The 20,462-nt window shown below is 41.9% G+C and overlaps 2 protein-coding genes across 3 annotated transcripts in view; one reads left to right on the forward strand and one right to left on the reverse strand.

Annotated features, from left to right (window-relative positions):
* Positions 1-20,462, reverse strand: part of tmem115 (transmembrane protein 115) — a 131,679-nt gene that overhangs the window by 7,035 nt on the left and 104,182 nt on the right. The gene's annotated exons all lie outside the window — the stretch shown is intronic.
* Positions 4,372-20,256, forward strand: LOC139335041 (hyaluronidase-1). 2 transcript variants are annotated; one of them, XM_070968432.1, is made up of 8 exons: positions 4,372-4,434; positions 4,727-4,929; positions 13,653-14,318; positions 15,881-16,129; positions 16,714-16,860; positions 17,231-17,317; positions 17,556-17,750; positions 19,347-20,256. In XM_070968432.1, the coding sequence occupies exons 3-8, from the start codon at positions 13,710-13,712 to the stop codon at positions 19,740-19,742; spliced, it is 1,683 nt and encodes a 560-aa protein (XP_070824533.1). In that variant the 5' UTR covers positions 4,372-4,434; positions 4,727-4,929; positions 13,653-13,709; the 3' UTR covers positions 19,743-20,256. The 2 variants fall into 2 exon arrangements, with proteins under 2 accessions (XP_070824533.1, XP_070824532.1); XM_070968431.1 differs by lacking the exon at positions 4,372-4,434 and having other exon boundaries at positions 4,517-4,929.

Raw genomic sequence — 20,462 nt, forward strand, 5'->3', positions numbered from 1 at the left:
TCCTAGCAGCTGGAGGCATCCTTGCTCCTTGTCTTCCTCTTCCCTCTTCCCTATTTGCTCTCAGTGTGCCCCATGTCTATCCAAATACACCAACTTTTAAGATCACCACCATCATCATCATCATTGTCATAGCTGATCTGTCTCTGGGGAAACATGGTCTCAGAGCAAATTGGATGACCTGAGGGAATTGAATGCACATAATCTGACTGGCCTGCGTGTCTATGATTGTCTGTGTGTTTAACCTGAGGGTATTTTTGGTGACCTTTGTATAATCTGTCTACTGTGAGTACTCCGTCTGCTCTACCTTGAAGAGGGCAAAAAAACCTCCTCACGCCAGCTTAACACAGGTACAATATGCTGTACAAGCGCCACCTCCGCCCTGTGAAATCAGACCAAGAGGAATAAACACGCAGCTGAGTGAGAGGGACGTGGAAAAAACGCTGCCGCAAAATAAAAGCCACTAAATAAACAGAGCATGCAAAGATTTCCATACATCCATGGAAACATGAATACATAGATATAAGTCTACACATACAGTGAGCACACTCAGGTATACCTGAGAATGAGAGTTTCATGTGTGAAGCCTGGGTCAACCCCCCTTTAAAAAGCAGCCCATGCTCATGAGAAAATATACAGTTTATGATATGCAGTATAGGCACATGTGATTCTGAGATATTTCATGAGTAATATTTAAGAGTTAACAACCCTGACATGGGTATTCAGAAATCTCACGCGTCAATAATGAAATTTTTTGCTGTTGTTGTTGTTGTAAGGACTGACAGTGGGCAAAAGATCAGGCTGTAGTTTGGCTGGCCAGCTTCCAGATGTGTGAACATTTAATAGGAAGTTCATCTTCTCATCTAATCTGGTTAATTAACATAGAAACAGATGTAATAAACCAGGGGGACAAAGGTAAGCGAAGAGATAAATGCAATATATTTGGAGTGCAATGCAACATGTACAAAAACAGGGACGCCCACAGAGGAGACACACTGTGTTCAGCAACTGGAGATCTGGAAAATACCAACGCTGACATAAAGATAAGCAGTACTCAGAGCCTACCACTTGGCATGCGGTGAATGCTTTTATCCGGAAGTCCCTGAGGTGTATGCATGCATGTATTTTTAGTGCAGGAGGCCTCAGTGGGAATAAAATAAAAGGTTGGAATATGTAAGATCCATAAATGTTAGCAAGATGCATTCACTGTGAGGAATGCACTGAACTCAACAAACGTACACGCACACATAAGCATCCAACAGGCGACACGCACAGGGAAACTATATATCATGTTTCCTCTATATTTAATATATATTTATATAAACATATAGACCCTTATATAAAAAAGATTACATTTGACATATTTTAAGTGGAATAAATCACTGCCATGGTCATGTTGATATGTATATGTTGACAGGAAGATCACAAAGAGGACTGCTCTCCTTTGCATTGCATTTGAAAATGTTTTAATTACATTTTAATTCAGGTGCTGCAATGTCAGTCGACATTTTTGAGCATTGCCTAACAGCAAAAAAAATTTGCATTGAAAGTAATGCAGAATCTCGTTTAATTTTCTCCCTAATGGAGATTACTGCTAGAGCTACTGTACTAACTCTTACGGCAATACGACTGAACGAACACAGACAAGAAGCAGAATGAGAGAGAGTGACATGAAGCTACTAACATCTTTGTGATTGGATGCAGAATAATTAATAAATGGACAACTCAAGAAGATACATGCAATGTCAAGAGAAACAGAAACTGTGACAGTTAAGGGGGTGAAAATCTAAAGAAAAGACCAGAGGGGAGAAGAGGGAGAACAAAGGGGAATTTATAGAAAAAGGATGAGACCACAGGTGCAATTCTTTAACCAGGTTATTAGCAATTGTGTGCGGTGACAGCTCTAATGGAAAAAATGACTGGCAATTTAGAAGGGAGAGATGGAATATGAAAGGCATGGAGCCTAAATAAAGGACTGGATGGAAATATAAGAGGAAATATAAGAGGTAGATAAAATGGAAAAAAAGACAAAAACAATGAAGGAAAAGATGATATAGTGAGGAACAGAATATAGGCAGAAATGAGTGTGGCAGACAGAGAATACAATACAATATATAATATAAATATATGATTTGTTACACAAAAGCCAGACATGGTGGAGCTGCATATTTCTTTATTTCAGCTCATCTGTCTCCAACACAAATATGAAATATGTAAGACAGGCCCAGTCCTCCATAAACACTGCAACATGCACAATCCTGAGTAAACAACAAAATAACGAGTGAAATAATGACATTACAGATGTGGTAGTACATCAGCTTTTGCCAGCAACACAGTACTTCTGCTAAAATATTTTTCTCAACATAAAACTAAAGTAACATCTTGTCATAAATTAGAGGGGACTGCATTATCTGTATTTGTGAGGGAGGCCAGAAAATAAGAACAACGTTTAGAGGATGAATACATTCAGACACTAAACGCTGCGACAACAGCTTTGAGTTAATGTTTCGGTTTCAGACGGCTTTGCTTTCTGCAAAAAATCCCACAATGGACAACTGTAATGCAGCACGTAGAATAGATGCGAAAATAACTAATGTTTAGATATACACCTGCCGGCAGGGAGGACAAAACGACTGTAGCTGATCCATCAAAAGACATCGCAAACACTAGACAAGTGTTGAGAAACTCAGCAGAAGCAAACTTAACTGAATGCTTGTATCCATCTACAACGTTACATGATTATTAGGAGTTGGTTCATCTAGATAAACAGCAGGTGGTGCCGATTGTACAGTCGGGTGCCGTTAAAGCACTGCAGAAGAAGATGATGTCATTAATGTGCGCCAACATAAAAAACATGATGGAAATCTGACATTTCTGTTTGTTTCATGCATGAATGTGAGGAAAGTCAAAGTCTGCGCTCCACACATACGTGATGATGAAGTTATGTACTTTATGTACCTCATTATTTACTTGCTATTGTACTTTGTTCCATTTCGCTTTTACACTAACTGTTCAGCCGAGCATAAAAACGTTTTCATGTTATTTCAATGCATTTGCACTTCCACTGTTTGTTTTTTTTAATGCAGAAACTGGAAATGTGCAGAAACCCAGCTAATGAGGATGGAAACCCAGTTCATGTGTGTATGTCAGCACCCACTAGTGTAAGCTACTGAGCGTGTATTTTGAAGGGAGCGGTGAATGAGCTGCGTGCGGCTCTGCATTCACTCAGCCACACCTGCTCTGAGCAATGCAATCTGATCGAAATCCTTTCTGGAACTAAAGCCCGCCCACATACTCCATGTCAGTCAGGAATAAAAACTTCAGAAGCTCTTACTTCCATTTTACTTGAACATGAAACGCACTGATTAAACGCACTGACTACACTGACTAACTCTGATGGTACAACATGATGGAGAGGTCAAAGGTTCACATGAAGCCTATTGGATAAAATATGAACCATCTCAACAGCTGCACTTTAAATCAGACTCATGTTTGACTCATTCACACGAGCTTGTCACTCATTATTCTCATGCAGCGTTAGATGCGCTGATACAGACATTTATGTCTCTTTGAGAACTTTTAAGTCTCGCCGCCAACAGGCCGAAACCACCACCTGTTTAATTCCTCACAGGGGAGTGTGGCTCGAGAGCCTTGTGTGAACCACAGTGACAGATATTCATTAGAAGCCGGAGCGTGTGCTGAAAGCAAACACAGTGTATGCAAATGTGAAAGATCTGCCTGGGAGATATGGACACAGGAGGACCAGACCTGAGGGAGGAAAAATCTGTTAGTGTTTCAACAGAGGGAGCAGGGGAAAAGGGAGGGGTGAGAGAGAAAGAGCGGAAGGAGAAAAGAGTAGAGAGAAAGAGGGAGCAGTGGTTTATTTGTGTCACACCAACCCAGACGGTGCCCGAGGTTTTCTAATTTATTTATATTGTGGCTGCTGAATCCTTGAAAAAATAAGTTCAACATGAAACAACACAGAGTCAAGTGAGGGAAAAAAAGAGATTAGGGAGAGTGGGATTTGGGAGGGAGGAAAGGAGGTGCAAGGGGAGGAGAGCAAATAAAGAGGAAGAGGGAAGTGAAAGAAAGAAAGAAAGAAAGAAAGAAAGAAAGAAAGAAAGAAAGAAAGAAAGAAAGAAAGAAAGAAAGAAAGAAAGAAAGAAAGGTAATAGAAGTGAAGAACAGAGATGAGAGAGGAAAGCCGGTGAGAGGTAGAGGAGGATGAGGAGAGGCAAAAGACGAAGAGGAGGAAGTGGGGGGAGGAAGAAGAAGGTGTGATCCTTCACAGCTCGGGAGTTTGTTTAGCCAAGGGCAGCAGCGGTAGAGCAGAGGATTATGGGATTATGGTCAGTGTTGTTGGTCATGTGAGGCGGTATGGTCAACACTGACCCCGCTTACCTTCTCTTGGTAAGGAAGCTTAGCTTGGCTGTGAAGGTGAGGCGCGCACACACACACACACACACACACACACACACACACACACACACACACACACACACACACACACACACACACACACACACCTGCCCACCCATCATTCTATCTCCTGGTCGGACTCTTAACTCCTTCTCTGCCTCTCTTTGGCTTTCTTTTTCACCTCTTTTCTCCGTTCCTTCATCATTTCCCACCTCTCTGGCTCTCCTGACACTTTGATCTCTCTTTTTAATTCTCTTGTCTATTTCTGTCTCCTTATCTCCCTGCCTCCCTCTCTATCTCTCTCTTCCAGATGTCAGGCTTCTTTTTGCTGCATGTTATACATGCACAGCTTATTCATGCCCTCACAAATCCAGCAGGATTCCTTGATTTTTCTATCTGGAAGACTAACGAATAAAACTGAAGACAGAGGGAGAAAACGCCACAGTACCAGGAGCTGTAACACAGACGATGTCCACACTGTGAGGAGTAAATACAGGAACAACCCTGGCCTGGGTAAGTTTGGCTTGTCTTGTCTAGTCAGTCGGCATTTATCTGATTTTAGCATTGTTTGTCACCAATTTAATTCCATTTGTAAGTCCTAAAGTCAGTGGTTTAAAAAAAAAAAAAGAAAAAAAAAACAAGGCAAAATGAATGCTAAATATAATAATGTATTCAATGTATATAAGATAAAATGCTAAATTAAGACATAAATAGATTCACAATTGAATTAGATGTTGGACTCTAGAAAACAACACAATAGCACAAATGCAAGCTCGCTGTTGTCGTGTTTTATTCATGGCATCTGGTCAGGGATCAAACTGATAATCAAACAGAATTAGCATTTTTCTTTTGAAGTCTATAATCATTGATTCTGTCTGAATTACTGAGAAAAAACCTGAGGGAGAGAGACAGAGAGAGAGAGAGAGAGAGAGAGAAAATGTTTGGTTTCTATCAGGGGCCTTTAGAAAATCCTGTGGAAAACAGAAAGAAAAAAACTTTCTGGAGTTCTAAACAGAAATATTAGAGCAAAAACTCATACAACGGGTCACTGGTTGAGTGGAACAAACGTCAAGTAAAAAGTTATGTTGACAGTTTTCTCTGTGTATTATCTTCAGCGCAAAATGATCTCTGTTCACTGTGAGCTCAGTATTACGTACTTTGTGCACATTGTATAGAGGTGACTGACATGCCAGGACCTCAGCATATTTGGTCGTGTACTAAAGGGACAGTGCACATTAATCAACGCTGACGTTGAACAACATCAGTGTAAATGTGCTGGTGGTTAGCCCAGCAGCCCACTCATAGTCCCAATGATCCGACTGGTGTTTAGAAAATAAAGACTTTTTCTCAAATTTAAACAAATTCAACAGGCCTGTTTGTTTGATTTTATCAAAATAACTACAATATATCACTGCCTTGACTTCCAATAACTTAACAATAACTGCCTTATTTCATGTTTTGACTAGTAAAAACTGAACCTAGCTGCTATCAAACGATTGTTTCTACTGTAGGACAAAGTTATCATCGAACAGTCACTGATACTGAGTAAAAACCAGAACATTGGTTCATAGTCACCAAATATTTTGAGTGTGGTGAAGTTACATTTTACACGTCAACGTCAACACATCCTGTATCTCTGTAAGCATGTTCTGCTCAAACTGCTGGAGACTGTTTGCAGGAAGGATCTGCAGACATGACTGACATATCAGACTGATCACAGGTGGAAATGAACGGGTGTGCAGTGAACGCTGGCGGACTGAACGTTAAGCGAAACAGTGTGACTCGTGATGAAATTCTCCGGTTAATATCGGCGTTCAGTGTCTTACTTTAGCTGAGAATGGGACAGAAGGATTCTGATTGGACAGTGTTTTTGGGTCATTGTTTGTGGTGGTGTGTTACTGAATTGGTTAAAAATGCTGCTGAAAAAAAAAAAAAATACAGCAGGCAGTTTGGTGTTATCTTTTCCAGTCAGGACCACAGCTGGAGTTTATAGTTGGAAAATAATTACAAAAATATGTAATAACACACTGTCCATCCATCCAGGGTCATGGGGGCAGCTGGAGCCAATCCCAGCTGATTTCACCTCTGGGGGCTATTAAAATTCTTGCTGTCTGCGGTGCCTTATAGAGGACCAAAGTGGTAGAAAGGATGACGGCAGTGACGTGACAAGTGCTCGACAGACATCTCTATCTGTGGACTCCTCTGTGTAAAAATATAATTTCAGTGAGTGGAAATGGCAGCACAGCTGACTCAGATGTTTCAATATCGGTCACTGGAGTCAACCGCACATTTCTGAGCAAACTGTCACATTCCTGAGTATGTCCAAGCTGTCTAACAACGCAGTTAACATGAACAGATATAACATTGAAACTCTGAGCGATATAAAAGAGACAGATGCAAAGTAAAAACTGTGAGGCCCTTTAATCAAATGACTCCAAAACACTTCGGCCAAAGGACTACATGTGCATCGCCGCGCTGGCTCTTTTCTGGCATGAGATCAGAGTGACGCATATATCGTGCTAATCTCAGCTGATTTCATGTCCTGATTGGATTCTACCAGTGTTTCCTCTCGGTTCATTGAGCAGCAGCACAAACAGCGTGGCCGGAGAACAACCAGTTTAATTCACCCCCAATAAAAAGACATCAATCCACTCCTCTAACAGGCTCCACTTTCACTTAATGCAAAACAGAAGAGGACAAACCTGCTGCACTGCACAAAGCTGCAGCCAGTGCAGCCGTTAGCTCACAGCCTCCAGTCAGCAAGTTTTTAAATAAGATCTTGAGGCCTAAAATTAACACAATAAGCAGGGTTTTCTTGTTGTTATGGGTATTTCACTCCTCAAGTGCCAAATCAGATTTTTTTTTAACACTGTCTGATGATGACGAGTACGAATCAAGAGTCCCTGAACTAACACATTTCCTTGTGTTACTGGCAGTGTGGTGGCTTTCATGGGAGAAGAGCAGACAAATGAACTGTGAGATGAAAATGACCAGAAAAACACAAAATCACAAAAAATTAGTAATCCTGCATCCATTCCCTCTTAACTGAAGGACATACCTCAGTAATGACATGAATTATTCATACGTTTAATAATTAAAAGTGTGTTATTAGCAATCAACTTAATGTGAATCTAATTTTTTCTCCACTTAAATAAATAATTGTGAAAAGTAAACCTCTGACCTAATGTGTAACATACAGGCTGACATACTGGAGGCTCCATAATGTATAAGCACTAAAGGTTAAAGTGCCTTTATGTGCTCTGAGCTGCGGAGGCGGTGGGCTCAGGATCAGCCTCTGTCCAGACAGACGAGTAAACACAGAGCAGAGGCTTCGTCTGCACAGATTAGCTCGCTATCACGCTTACCATTCACCACTACCACTGAGTGAGGGATTACATACTGTACAGCATGACAGGGTCACAGCCATTAGAACAAAAAAAGGAGGCAGTTTGAGAGCAGAGCACTGGTCCTGTTTAAAAAGCAGGTGATGACGGTAATAATTTGAAATAACAATGTGTCATTGTCTGATCCTGGCTGCAGATGATTCAAACCTCAGCTGATCAGTGGGAAACTTTGGAGAAGGACACCTGAAATCATTTAATATTCAGTCCTAGAATAATTCAAACAAGGAAAAAATGCATTCTCCGCTCATTTTTTCCAGTCTTTTATGCACGTTTTTCACGTGATTGATTTAGAAACACGGGGATATTAGGAGCACACTGTGCAGTCATTGACCTTTGACCTCCTTAGTATTAGTGGCTTATATTGCTGGTGATCTGAGAGCTTATTCAACTGTTCATCGGAAGTCTGTGGGGATAAGAACGTCAGTCAGATGCTTCAAATGAACTCTAACTTTCTCTAAATACTGTGTTCAATTCTCCAAAACAGTCCTGACAGTTGTGTGAAAAATGCAGCTTCTTTTCTAAACCTTGCCCCTTCTTTCCTAATCTAACGAGGGTCCGTACCTCATGTTTTCTAACACGTTTCACGGGGAATGTGCAAATTAGCCAGAATAATTGAAGCCATGTTACAATCAGTTAATTAGGCATTTATGTGTACGATAATTAGAGTTAAATGGCTGTTATTTTGAGATAATGATGATCAAGAGGCCAATGAACTGAACTAAACCTCTAAATCAAACAACGTGTGAAACAGCTTTCATTGTAGTGGTCCTGTTAACATGCTGTGGCTGCACTGCAGAGCAGTCAAAGGCACACCACGCGGCAAACGTCATCTGTGTGTTATTTGTTAAAACGTAATGCTCCTGCGCACCCACACAGCTTTTTTTTTTTTTTTCACTTTAGCCTGATTAGACCTCATCTCAGGACTGTGTGGGCGTGCACAGACGGCACTTGATTAACAGCTCACTCACTCTCCTGTCAGTTAGGTTGCTGTCATCACATATTATCCAGCAGAGCTCCACTAACTTCCACCTAATGAGAGGTCGATTCAGCCAGGCTAACTGAAACAGCAGCGAGGCTGAGCCGAGCCTTTAAGGGGTCCTGATATATTCTCCTCTTTTCCCTCCTTAAAGCCTGCGTATTTATTTGTGCACGGTATATTTCATGTTACAAGAATCCCTTGGCGTTTTGAGCCGCACTTTGTCTCTCCCAGACATTCATCATACAGTGTAAAATTCCCCTTTTTAATGGCTTGTTAGAGAGCCAGCAGCCATCTGCGCTGTCGACAAGAGTTTCCTCTGCTAACAAGCAATTGCCGGAGCATTTTCACAAAAATGTGACACGTTCCCGGTGAAATAAGATAAGGTGGACAATATGAAAATGCTCCAACCCTTTGTTAACCCCAGCGGAGGAACAGCACATACTGTAGTATGATTCAGATGAGTTCAATATGACTGTTATCAATCCAAAAACCTAAAAACATCAAGCTTAAAGAGGATGAAATGCGTGGAGAAGGACAAGCACTCGGGCTCACTATCAGTGTGTGAATCAAATGCTCCGGCCTTTGCAGGCACCTGATGTCAACCCAATGGGAACTGAGCTATTTCAGAGCAAGCTGTTAGGCATCATCATCACCAATGACGGCGTATCTGTTGGAAGAATGGCGGTCGTCAAACAAAGTTCAGAGTCTTGGAGCATCTAAGCCAGAGGTTTTCCAACTGTGAGGTGCCTCCCCAGGGGGGGAGATTAGGGGCAGCATGGGAGAGTTAAGGAGGGCAGAGGGAGAGACAAGAGACAAGCACAGTAAGTCACTTATAGAAGTCTGGCCCATTCACCAACATGGTCAACAGTGGCTGTGACACAAAGCTGATGGATGAAATGAAGGTACTTAGTTACCACAGATGTAATCTGAGGATATCATTATCATTATTATAATAATGTCCATTTTAAATAAATGTGCCATTCACCTACAAGTCACAGAAAATAACTGCAGAATCATCACATTTGAATCTTTTTTCAGTATCAAAGTAATCCAGTGCACATTGTCTGTTCATCCGTGGATGCGCTGTAAACAGGAACTGCTTACATCCCATTCAGCACATTTCTAACTGTGCCAATTTGCCAAACAGTCAACAAATCCAGGCTGTAAGTCATGTGGTCGTGGCCCACAGCCGAACTCGCTGAACACTTCAAATTTTGGAAACTGCAGTTATAAAACTTTCATGATTATCCCCCAAATAATGGGAGAGGAGGAGCGGTTGTCTCGATGTTGTCACTATCAGTAGGCTTGAGTGTCTGTATGTTTGAAACAGGTACAGCAGGATTTGTGTTCATATGTTTCACAAAGTTACAAAACTTTACACCTCAAATATTCACAGATTTTCTCGGTCGGTTACACCTTTGATGGCGATGAAACATTTCTTTTAAGACTGCTCAGTTTTTTTTAGCCTGAAGTTCTTTATCTAAAATAAAATATAAAAAAAAAAAAAAATACTGGACCTGTAATGAGCCACCCATCAGCCACCACATTCATTTCAGGAACAGGAAAAGTAGTCCTGGGTACAGCTATTATTTTTCACGCTTTCTCTTCATTTTTCCACCTATGCAAAACCAGGCACACATTATTGGAAAACAACAGCTGCTAGTCCTGCTTCCAGCTCTCATTATTTCTTGTTGAAGAAGGGGAGAGTCTTTCAGTGCAACTGTGGAACGACACTATATATTCCTCTCAGCTGGACGTGTTTCCTCATGTGTCTGTCTGTAACATGAGCAGAACATTGGTTTAAATAATTCCTCTGCTCCTGCTCTATTTTTTTTATTTAACAGCACAGTAACAAGCCAAAGCACGGTGCAGACAATACAACAGAACAGCCAGACTAGAAAATAGTTTGTCAAAAGTTTTTCCAGTGTTTGATTTCTTCAAATTTAACAAGAGGCTACAGGAGACGAGGTTTCCCCTAAGGCACCAGCACATCGAGAATTTTAGTTAATTACACTCAATTACAAACTGCCTCCATTCTACTGTGTCGACACTCGTATCCCTGCATTTTCCATCATCTCATAACTAAAGCTGTAGGACCCACAGTGGAATAAACTATCTAAAAGCTTCACGAACACACTGTCAGGAAGCAGCTGCAGCGCTGATCTTCAAAAGGTCCGTCCGTCAGTTTTCCTGCCTCTGCTGATGTCTGAGTGTTATATTATTGATGCATTAACCTGGAGGCAGTATATTAAAACTGCAGGTGGTCTAAAAAATTGTTTTTGGGTTTAAACTCCAAAAATGCATGATATTCTATGATCTTATTACATGTTTTGCATATAAAATCCAGCAAAAATACAAACCAAATCTATTCTTTATTGGACCCCCATTAGCTTCCATAGAGTGGTTGTTAGTCTTCCTGGGGTCCTCATTAACACAACAACAAAAACAGTATCAAAAAACCAAATTTATACCAAATAATGCAGTACAAGCACACAGATCAGATAACAAATTAAATCTGGAGAAACAGCAGTAACATCTATGATACATTACTCAATTTATGTTTAAGAGACATTTTGACGTCTTTTGTGACACAGAACAGTCCTCATCATGGAATCTGTACCAGAACTCCATGACAAAAACCCGTATTAACAATTTGTAGTCATTTAGTAAGTAGTAACAGTTTGCATCAATGACAGCTAGCCAGGATACTCACTGATGCATCACACAGAAATACCATTGACGAGCTGAAGAGCTGCAGAACATTTCCTTCAAATAGAGATGCCCTTCCCCATCTTGGAATAATTTATCTAATTTAACACCCAGTAATTACTTTTTAGTGGTAAAACTGTTCTTAAGTGTAGAGTAAATGCACTTCTGCCCTCAGTTTTCTCTCTGAGGCTGTTTGACCTTTATTCACTTAATTCATCATTGTCCTTATTAGCTGGGTGAGTCAAACAGTGGTCATCACTGTGTCACTCTCATGGCACTGACTGCAAATTATGATGTGATTCATGAAAGCAGCGTGACAAATGTGACAGCTTCTTAAATTAAAAGACTTTTTGTTGCTTACATAACCAAGTGAGTGTCTCACACTGTCATCAGACAAGTGGTAAGAAAAGAGAACCAAAGTTTTTACGGTCTCGTAGGCAGTCGATGATTAATGGATGGATGAGGGGGGATGTCCTCCACCTTGTTAACATGCATCCCCCTTGTTAATCTGTCATCTCTCCTCTCCACCCCCTAGTAGCAGAGGGGTTGAATATGTTGGCCTAATCTGCCCGACTCATTGATCCTTTATCTAAGGGGTTTGTACAAGTTAGAATCCACGACAGGAACCGTGACTGTGTGCTGATAAATGCATGGAGCTGTCCGTGGTGCTGAATTGTGCCTTTCCCTCTCAGTTGCCGTCAGTTGCGTCTCGGTTCTATAATATTCTAAACTATATATCTACAGGTTGGATCGGGGTAAGGGGTATTTAAGAATACAGAACCGAAAGAGTCATTCTTGAGCTGGTTCACTGGTGGTGGATGAATGGAACAAACTGGGTTACTGAAAAGAACCAATGTTCTCATCACTAGGGAGCTCCCATTGGACCATCCTCCCTATTGAAAATGAACAAATTGTCTACTGATCATTCGTAGCACAAAAGAAATGATAGTAATGAAACAACTATAGCAAGGCAGCGATGCAGAATACTGTAGCTCCATGTGTTACTTTATTCGACCTGTATGAAGTTGTTATGTGGCAAATATGAATTTAAGAATAAAAGAGATTAATGGATAAATTCAATTATATCAACATTTGAATGACCACACAGAATTGGCTTATTGAGAAAACAAAAACAACAACAAACTGGAAAGATATTTATATGAGATAAACAAACAATTGGATCTGTGTCAAAAGAAGCTAATAAAATATCATATGCAGTGGTATAAAGAATTATGTTGTTTAGAATTTATTTAATTCAAGTTCTTTAATTCCCCCGATAAGATTTGGTGTTTTACCACTCAGTGCTGAAACTGGATGGTCTGTGAGCACATTTGATGAACGCGATATCTTGACACGCAGAGGATGGTGAGAGTGTCAATTATTTGAAGTAGGAAGTTTCTTTTCTGTCAATGTATGAAACAATGTGTATTTGCTCTCGATGTAAGGAGAGTAAACGAGGATTAGCATTAAAATATGTGGCGTTGGAGTCATTGCTACCTCCGCTCAGCGTCTATCCTGCCTCACCGCTGTGCGTAGCCTTGTACCCATTTTAAAACCTGGATCCCTACTGAGCGCATGCTGTATCTTACATCAGTGAGCGTATAAAATATTAACTACACCGGCTCTCTCCATGACATGTGTGACTGAGGGAACCCTTGAGAAACCTATAATCTGTCACCGACTTCACTACACCCACTTTAAATAGGAGAGATGAAGGATAGAGAAGATGAGAACCGTTTAAGGAAAAACTTGAAGCCTTTAAAATGAGACACTGAGGTGACAAAACAGTGTGCAACTCAATAAAAGAGGAGACAGAAGAAAATATCCCACTCTTCTGGGTGAGAACACAGTAAAGCAAAGGCAGGCAAAACAATGAGACTTTGTCTTCCCGGTTACTCAGGACAATGCGCACAGCTCACTCTGAACAGCTCCCACAGGGAGCGTTCCTGCAGCACAGCGGCTCCCGCTGGTGCAAAGTGAGGAAACGTGTTTGTGATTTGTATGTACCGTTTTCTTGTATGGCATCAACAATAAATGATAGAGGGGAATAATTCTGCTGACCTGTTCACTGCTTGCTTGCTGCTCATCATTTGATCATATCGCCCAGCAGACTGAAGGTTTGACTCCTGCGATGTGTTTTACAGGAACATGATCGGCTGTGAAGGCCTGAAGGGGTGAGAGCCCGAGAGCTGGCCGCTTCAATGGCGTGGACCGAGCCACGGTCGCGTCCAGACCCAAAGCCAGCGGAACATAAGCCGACACCTTACAATCTCAGGACTCACACAACTGTTTTGTCAGCCATCCTTCAAGTCCAGCCTCCAGTTTTACTGCACCTCCTCCTCCTGTTGCTTGCTGCCTTCGCCGACCTCAGTATCGCTGGTCCACCTCAGCCAGCTCGCCCTCCTCTGCTGTCCGGACAGCCTTTTATCATCTTCTGGGGCATTCCAGACTCTTCCTGCTCCGGTCAGCCAGATCCCAAATCTTTCGGGATGGAACGGGAACGCGTGGCCGTCTTTTACGAGGACACACTGGGGAACTACCCGTATTTTGTGGACAAAGACACACCGGTCAACGGGGGGCTACCACAGCACACACGGCTGGACAGCCACCTTCAAAAGACACAGCAGGACTTGGAGGCAGCTTTACCTGCCCCGAGGTACCTCGGGCTGGGTGTACTGCGCTGGGCAGAGTGGGTCCCCCAGTGGTCCAGGAACCGAGGGAGGCAGGCCATGTATCTGGAGGCATCGAGAAACATGCTGAAGTCTTTCTTTCCTAGCTGGACCCCAGAGGAGGTGGAGAGGTGGTCACAGGTAAGGAAAGTTCAGGGAAAGAAGTAATAAAAAAGGGTAGATGGTAGAAGGAGCAGGCAGCTATGGAGGGGAGGCATATGGGAGAATACAAGTTTACAAGAAATAAAAAGAAGGAAGTTAAGTGAACATGAAAAGGAAGGAGGGATACGGGAGAGGTTGAGGGAGCATGAGATGGAGAGAAAACTTTCAAAGTTGTTGGCAGATGGTGGAGTGTGAAAGATGCTGACGGAGAAATAAACACTTCCAAAAGTGTTTCGTCTTTAGTCATCAGAAAACCTTTGATGGAAAATGCAAATCTCCACTGAGACTTGGTCACTAACTACGATAACATTTGCTTTACTGTAACTGCAATGCTGGCAATGATATGTCATTATGATGTTATGATGTGAGCAACAAAGGGAGAGACGGGAAGGAGGAAAGTGGAGACGCAGGCCGGGCGGACATGAGGGCACCACAGCAGTGAGTGACGGAGGAAGAGTCACAGTGTACACAATGTGATCACTAACAGTGATGACTCACCCAGACAAAGCAGATGATTGTCTCTCTGTGGTGCCAAAGGTAGAACAAAGTGTAAAAATTCTCTCCATTTGGAAAGTAGCATCCCAACAAAAAACTCACGGTCAATGTGGACAAAGCTGAATTGGACATATGTCAAGAATGCCAAGATGGACAAAGGCATTTTATGCTTAAGTAAGGGTGGGAAATATGGATAAAACTTCTGTTGAAGTATAGGTAGGTATGTCACAAGTGAATCTATATCATTTGCAGAAAATTCAGTTGAGAAATACTTACATTTAAATAAACATAGATGTTACATCTGGTTTCGACTTATTCAGCAAATAACACCCCAGACTCAGCGTCTACATACTTTAGCGTCTATACGAGATGAACCAGGCTTTCAACTAACTCCAAATGGAGGAGGATGGGGTGGGGTGGATGGATGGGTCAAACAAGCACACGACTGCCACCCCAGAGGCTGGGGTCTTTGTTCTATGATAAACTAAAAATGAAACCAAACGTGTACAATCTTTTCTTGAATCTAACCAGGTAGTTTTGGCGCCTAAACTTAAGCAAAGTGTGACCGTTTCACAACATTAACCATGTGTTAGAAAGGCTTTCAGGCAGGTTTGTGCAAACATGTTGGAGCAGGATGGGTTCACATTGGAGTTGGCTGAAAGCCTGGTGCGTCTCATTTAGATAAGGAGCACAACATCACTCTCATGTCTGCATACTAAAGATGAAGCTCCCGCCAGCTGGTTAGCTTAGCTCAGCATAAAGACTGGAATCAGGAGCTCCTTAGCAGCTCACTGATTTGCAACATCGTCCACAATGGTCTGATATAACCAGAGCTATTATACCTCAGTAGAATCTGTGCAGCAAAATCTTTGACAAACAATTTACAAACTTCTATAATCTCCCAGTAAATACTATTCATTCCTCAACCCTTGCTCAGTTGTTATTTGGCCATGTCAGAAGGATTTTTCTGAATAAATTTGAAAAACTGCAACAAAACAGAAAACACCTGGAGGGGACTCAAAGGTGATGTATTGATCTTGTCACAGGTGGACTTCGAGGCAGCAGGTCAGTCGGTAATGATGGAGACTCTACGGGAGGTCAAAAGGTTAAGGCCCAAAGCATTATGGGGTGTCTCCCCGTACCCCCGCTGCTACAACGGCGATCCCGCCAAAACCATGCTAGCCAATTACACCGGCCAGTGCCCTGCTGCAGAGATGGCCCTTAACGACGAGCTGCTGTGGCTCTGGAAACGATGCTCGGCCCTCTACCCTCTCCTCACCCTGGAGAAGCTGCAGGTGGGTCAGGCTGTTCTGTTCTATCTTTTCACGGTTTCATTTCGGGTTGAGACATTGTATAATCACAGAGGGAGCATAGAAAACCTAATCATAACTCCAGAGAAACATATCTTTTTACAGCGTACATCCGCATAAGTACTCCAATTGGATGAATGAGAGCTTAAGGCACAAAAAGTTGTGAAAACTAGTGTCTAAGTTAAGAATATGCCCCGAGGAGTTAACAACTACAAAACTGCAGAAAGAAAAAAAAAAAATCATGTGAAATGAAAAATGCCATGTTTGGTTTATCAGTGAGGTTTTGTAAAAAGTTAGAAAACTTCTTGTCAAAGCCACTGCATATCTGTGAGCCCAGATATGTAGTGGAAAACAAGCCTCAGAGTTTCTTGCAATTGACAAAGACAATCTGTCAGGCTGAAGTGTGAACCTGGTGAAGTAAACTCATTATCTATGACACAGGAAAAAAACAGTGAAAAGAGCTTTAGTAGACAAAAACAGATCACTGCTGTTTAAGCACTTCCCTGTAAACCAAACTGAGTTTTGGTACGTTTCCAATAACTGTGTCAAACCTGGTCTATCTTTTATAGGGCGGGACCTCTGGAGCCAGGCTTCATTTGTCCAGTCAAATCGGAGAAGCACTACGAGTATCATCTCTGACCGGGACAGCGTTTGATCTTCCTGTATTCCCATTGGTCAAGAGTGTCTACGCCTCGACTAATACTTTCCTGTCACAGGTGAAACATCTACATGAAACACCCTCTATATGGATCAGTGCTAAAGCAGAAGCAGTGGAGAGGAAGGACAGAAGTAGAGTCACATCACATCGTAGCACTAATTATTTCCTGGTTCTAAAGTCTCAGTTTTACCAGAATAAAACAATATTTGCTACATGGGCTCAGGAACACTTCAGAGAACTGTTGTCCGTCAACACAGTTTGTTTGCAAATGACTGCATTCTGTTTTATTTATGTTTTACGCAGCGTCCCAACTTTTTTGGAATCGTGATTGTAAGACGAGCACAAAGAGACAAGCTGAAAAAGAGTGTGCTGTGCTTTGACTCATTTGTAGCTCCTTTATATAATTTCTTTCTTTTTCTTTTTTACAGGCAGACCTGGTGAGCACCATAGGAGAGAGTGCTGCCATGGGAACAGCCGGAGTTGTCATCTGGGAGAGAAGCGAGACGAAGACAGAGGTACACATCTATACATTTGCATGAAATGCCTACACACACGTATATGTCTCCATGCTTATCCGTCCACTGATATTTATAGATCTGATCATTTTCAACTCTTTTCCAGAACTTTTATAAACACAGTTTTAGCATTTCGCATCTTTAATTTCACTGATACATCTCCAAAGACTGCTTTGTGTTGTGTTGGCACGTGCTACTGTTTCTGCTTCCTGTTTACATCAAACTGTCTGTCTCCCAGAGAGAGTGTCAGGACCTGGCAGAGTTCGTCCGGAAGGTCCTGGGTCCCTACTCCATCAACATAACCACAGCAACTCGACTCTGCTCGGCCTCTCTGTGCCAGGGAAAGGGCCGATGCGTTCGTCAAAACCCAGAAAGTTCTGCCTACCTCCACCTCCCACCCCCATTCAAAGCGGTGGATAAGGTGACGGAAAAGGTGAGACTGTAATTTTAAGTCGATATCAACACTCTATTTGTGCTGGATTTATAAAGCCCCGCTTATGCATGGTGTTCCACTTATCATTAATCCTGCGGACCCGCAGGAGCTTGATACCCACTCCCACAGTGAGCCATAAATAGATGTTGACAGAGGCCTGTTTAACCTTGTTCAGATATAAACCAGACTCATTCTGTCCTTGGTCTTGCAACGGCAACATCATTAAAGCTGCTTTGCGTCATTATGTAAAGCCATGACACACTCTAGTACCTGTGGTGACCGGAAGAGTCTTATGACAGATGATACAAGTGAGTGAAGTCGCAACATGCAGCTAAAACCACTGCAGTCAGACACAATGCCCAGTAATAAAACCCAACTTCCTGAAGGGTATAATGTTCAGTTATTGTTGGAATAGTTTCAGAGGGGTGCTCATTCAACTTTATGGTCATTTTGGAGGCGACAGTTTATGGTGCTTTTTTTTTAGTCTCTGTGCAGTAACCACTGTGAAATCATGCTTGTCGAAAGGTTAACAAATACAGTATAAGACTGGTGAGATATGAGAGGCTCGATGTGACCCACAGTGGGCTGAAAGGATGGATGCCTCTGACATTCCCCTTTTGCTGCTGCTGAAGAATTGATTCTAGAGTTGGGATTGATCCAATCCAGTATCGGTAGCCGATGCTGGTGTAATTCACTTACCAGACTGACGTCACGGATCCATGTACCAATCCAGATTTCATCCAGTCTACTTCTGGTTAATCTATTTGACAGGGTCTTTTCATAAAGTCTATTTCTCTGCACAGTCCTTGCACTTTAAATTCAATTATCGACCTTGAAAAGCTTACGCAGGCATTGTCAACTTGCCATTGCACTTTGAAATTCTCTTATTACTTTGAACTCATGTACAGAAACCTACTTACAAGTAGTTGATAATGCACTGCTGCGCATATGAAATGTAAAAGTTTTTCAAAATATCAAAGGAGTTGCCATAGCAATTTGTACTCCTACAACTGTTAGCATGTGAACCCGACTTAACCTACAGTTCAAATAAAGTGCTTTGGAATTTATTTGAAGACAAGCAAAAGAGCTCTGGAACAGCGTCAGTATCGCTATCAGCAGACATCCAAATTCAGGTTCTGGAATCAGCTCAGAACTGAAAAGAAGTGCATCTCTCGTTGATTCACACGTGTAAAGATACACGAGTTCTCAACTTATGTTATTTCTGTGCGGAAAGTTGGAAACACATCTTATTTCTTAGTCACGACTGATAAAGATAACCAAGACTTTATATATATACAAAAAAAACAGTAGCTGAGAAACAACAGAGAAAGATCCGGTGGAGTTTGATCGCACGGTGCTGTACACACTCACACTGTTTCTCTGGGAGCACTCATCATTCCTTTGAAATCTGTGCATGGTAATATTCAGTTGTCACAAAAAGTACAACACATTATAAAGCACGAATATTGCTATTTCCTTTTGAATTTGGGCCACGCTATTTCATCTTCAGACGGATATTAGAAAATACTACTTCCCATGAAAGTTACAGCACGAATGTTTGCTAGAATATAAATCATTTTCTATCTAACTTCACAGCCAGAGGCAGCAAAAGCCACAGATCAGCCGGACACAAGCACCAAACCAGCTGAGCCAGACCCAGCTGAGATCTGGAAGAGGGACTTCCAGTGCCAGTGGTACAAGACTGCAGACGGGGACGTCTCAGACCAGCAGTCCCCCAAAGACGGAGCGTCTGTTGGGGGCACGGTAGAAAAAAACGCTGGAGATGTAATGGGGACTACAACAGTGTCTACCATAGCTTCTACAACAAAAGGTGCCTCTGTGACTGAGTTAGGAGGAAGCAGTTCACCTGGTACTGGAAGTTCAAAGCCTTCACTGGAAATCACTACAGACAGTAGTACGAATCCACTCAGTGCCCCAAACCTGACTGTTCTGCTGTTGCTGGTGGTTGGAAGTCAATGCCTGGAACCTTAAACTGTGAACAAACTAGCCTTCACCTGGAAGGTCTGGGCTATAACTGCAATATGAGCCCTTCAGAAGTGCCCTTGAGTAAGACACTGGATCTGTGCTAGCTGACGCAGGCGTGCTGCATTCTTGTCTGAACATCACCTGAATCATAAGAGAAGGACAACAAACTATGTCCTCTGAATGTGCCAAGAGACACACGCAACACTTGTCACTTTTTTTCAGTTTCTACTGGCTGTGCTTCAAGAGAGAGATGTGACATACTAGATTCAGACCGACCGATCAGTGTGCTGGTATCAGCTTGTTTATCATCATCATATCAAAATCAGTATCTGAATGCAGATGTGAAAGCAGTCTGTTCAGCCTGCACCGTTTCCTTTTCTTTGCACATTTTCTTTATACGTTTTCTTGTCCGTGCTTTGTTATGTGGAAATTATCTCATCATTTTAAGGCCTCTTTTACTGAAGAGTTTCTCTTTCCATGAAGTAGATGTGCTGGGTTAAACGGCCAGTACACCAGAAAGAAAGAAAGAAAGAAAGAAAGAAAGAAAGAAAGAAAGAAAGAAAGAAAGAAAATGCAAATGAACCAACTATTTTTAAGAGCCATAAAATCAATTGAACTGCTCATTGACTTTGTTGCTTGAAAGTCACGTTTAAATTCAATTTCAAGCAAACTGAACATGTGTCCACCTTGGCCTTCAAGTGTTGCATATTGTCAAAAACATACAGA

Source organism: Chaetodon trifascialis, chromosome 8 (genome assembly GCF_039877785.1).
Source record: "Chaetodon trifascialis isolate fChaTrf1 chromosome 8, fChaTrf1.hap1, whole genome shotgun sequence".
Taxonomy (NCBI): Eukaryota; Metazoa; Chordata; class Actinopteri; order Chaetodontiformes; family Chaetodontidae; genus Chaetodon; species Chaetodon trifascialis.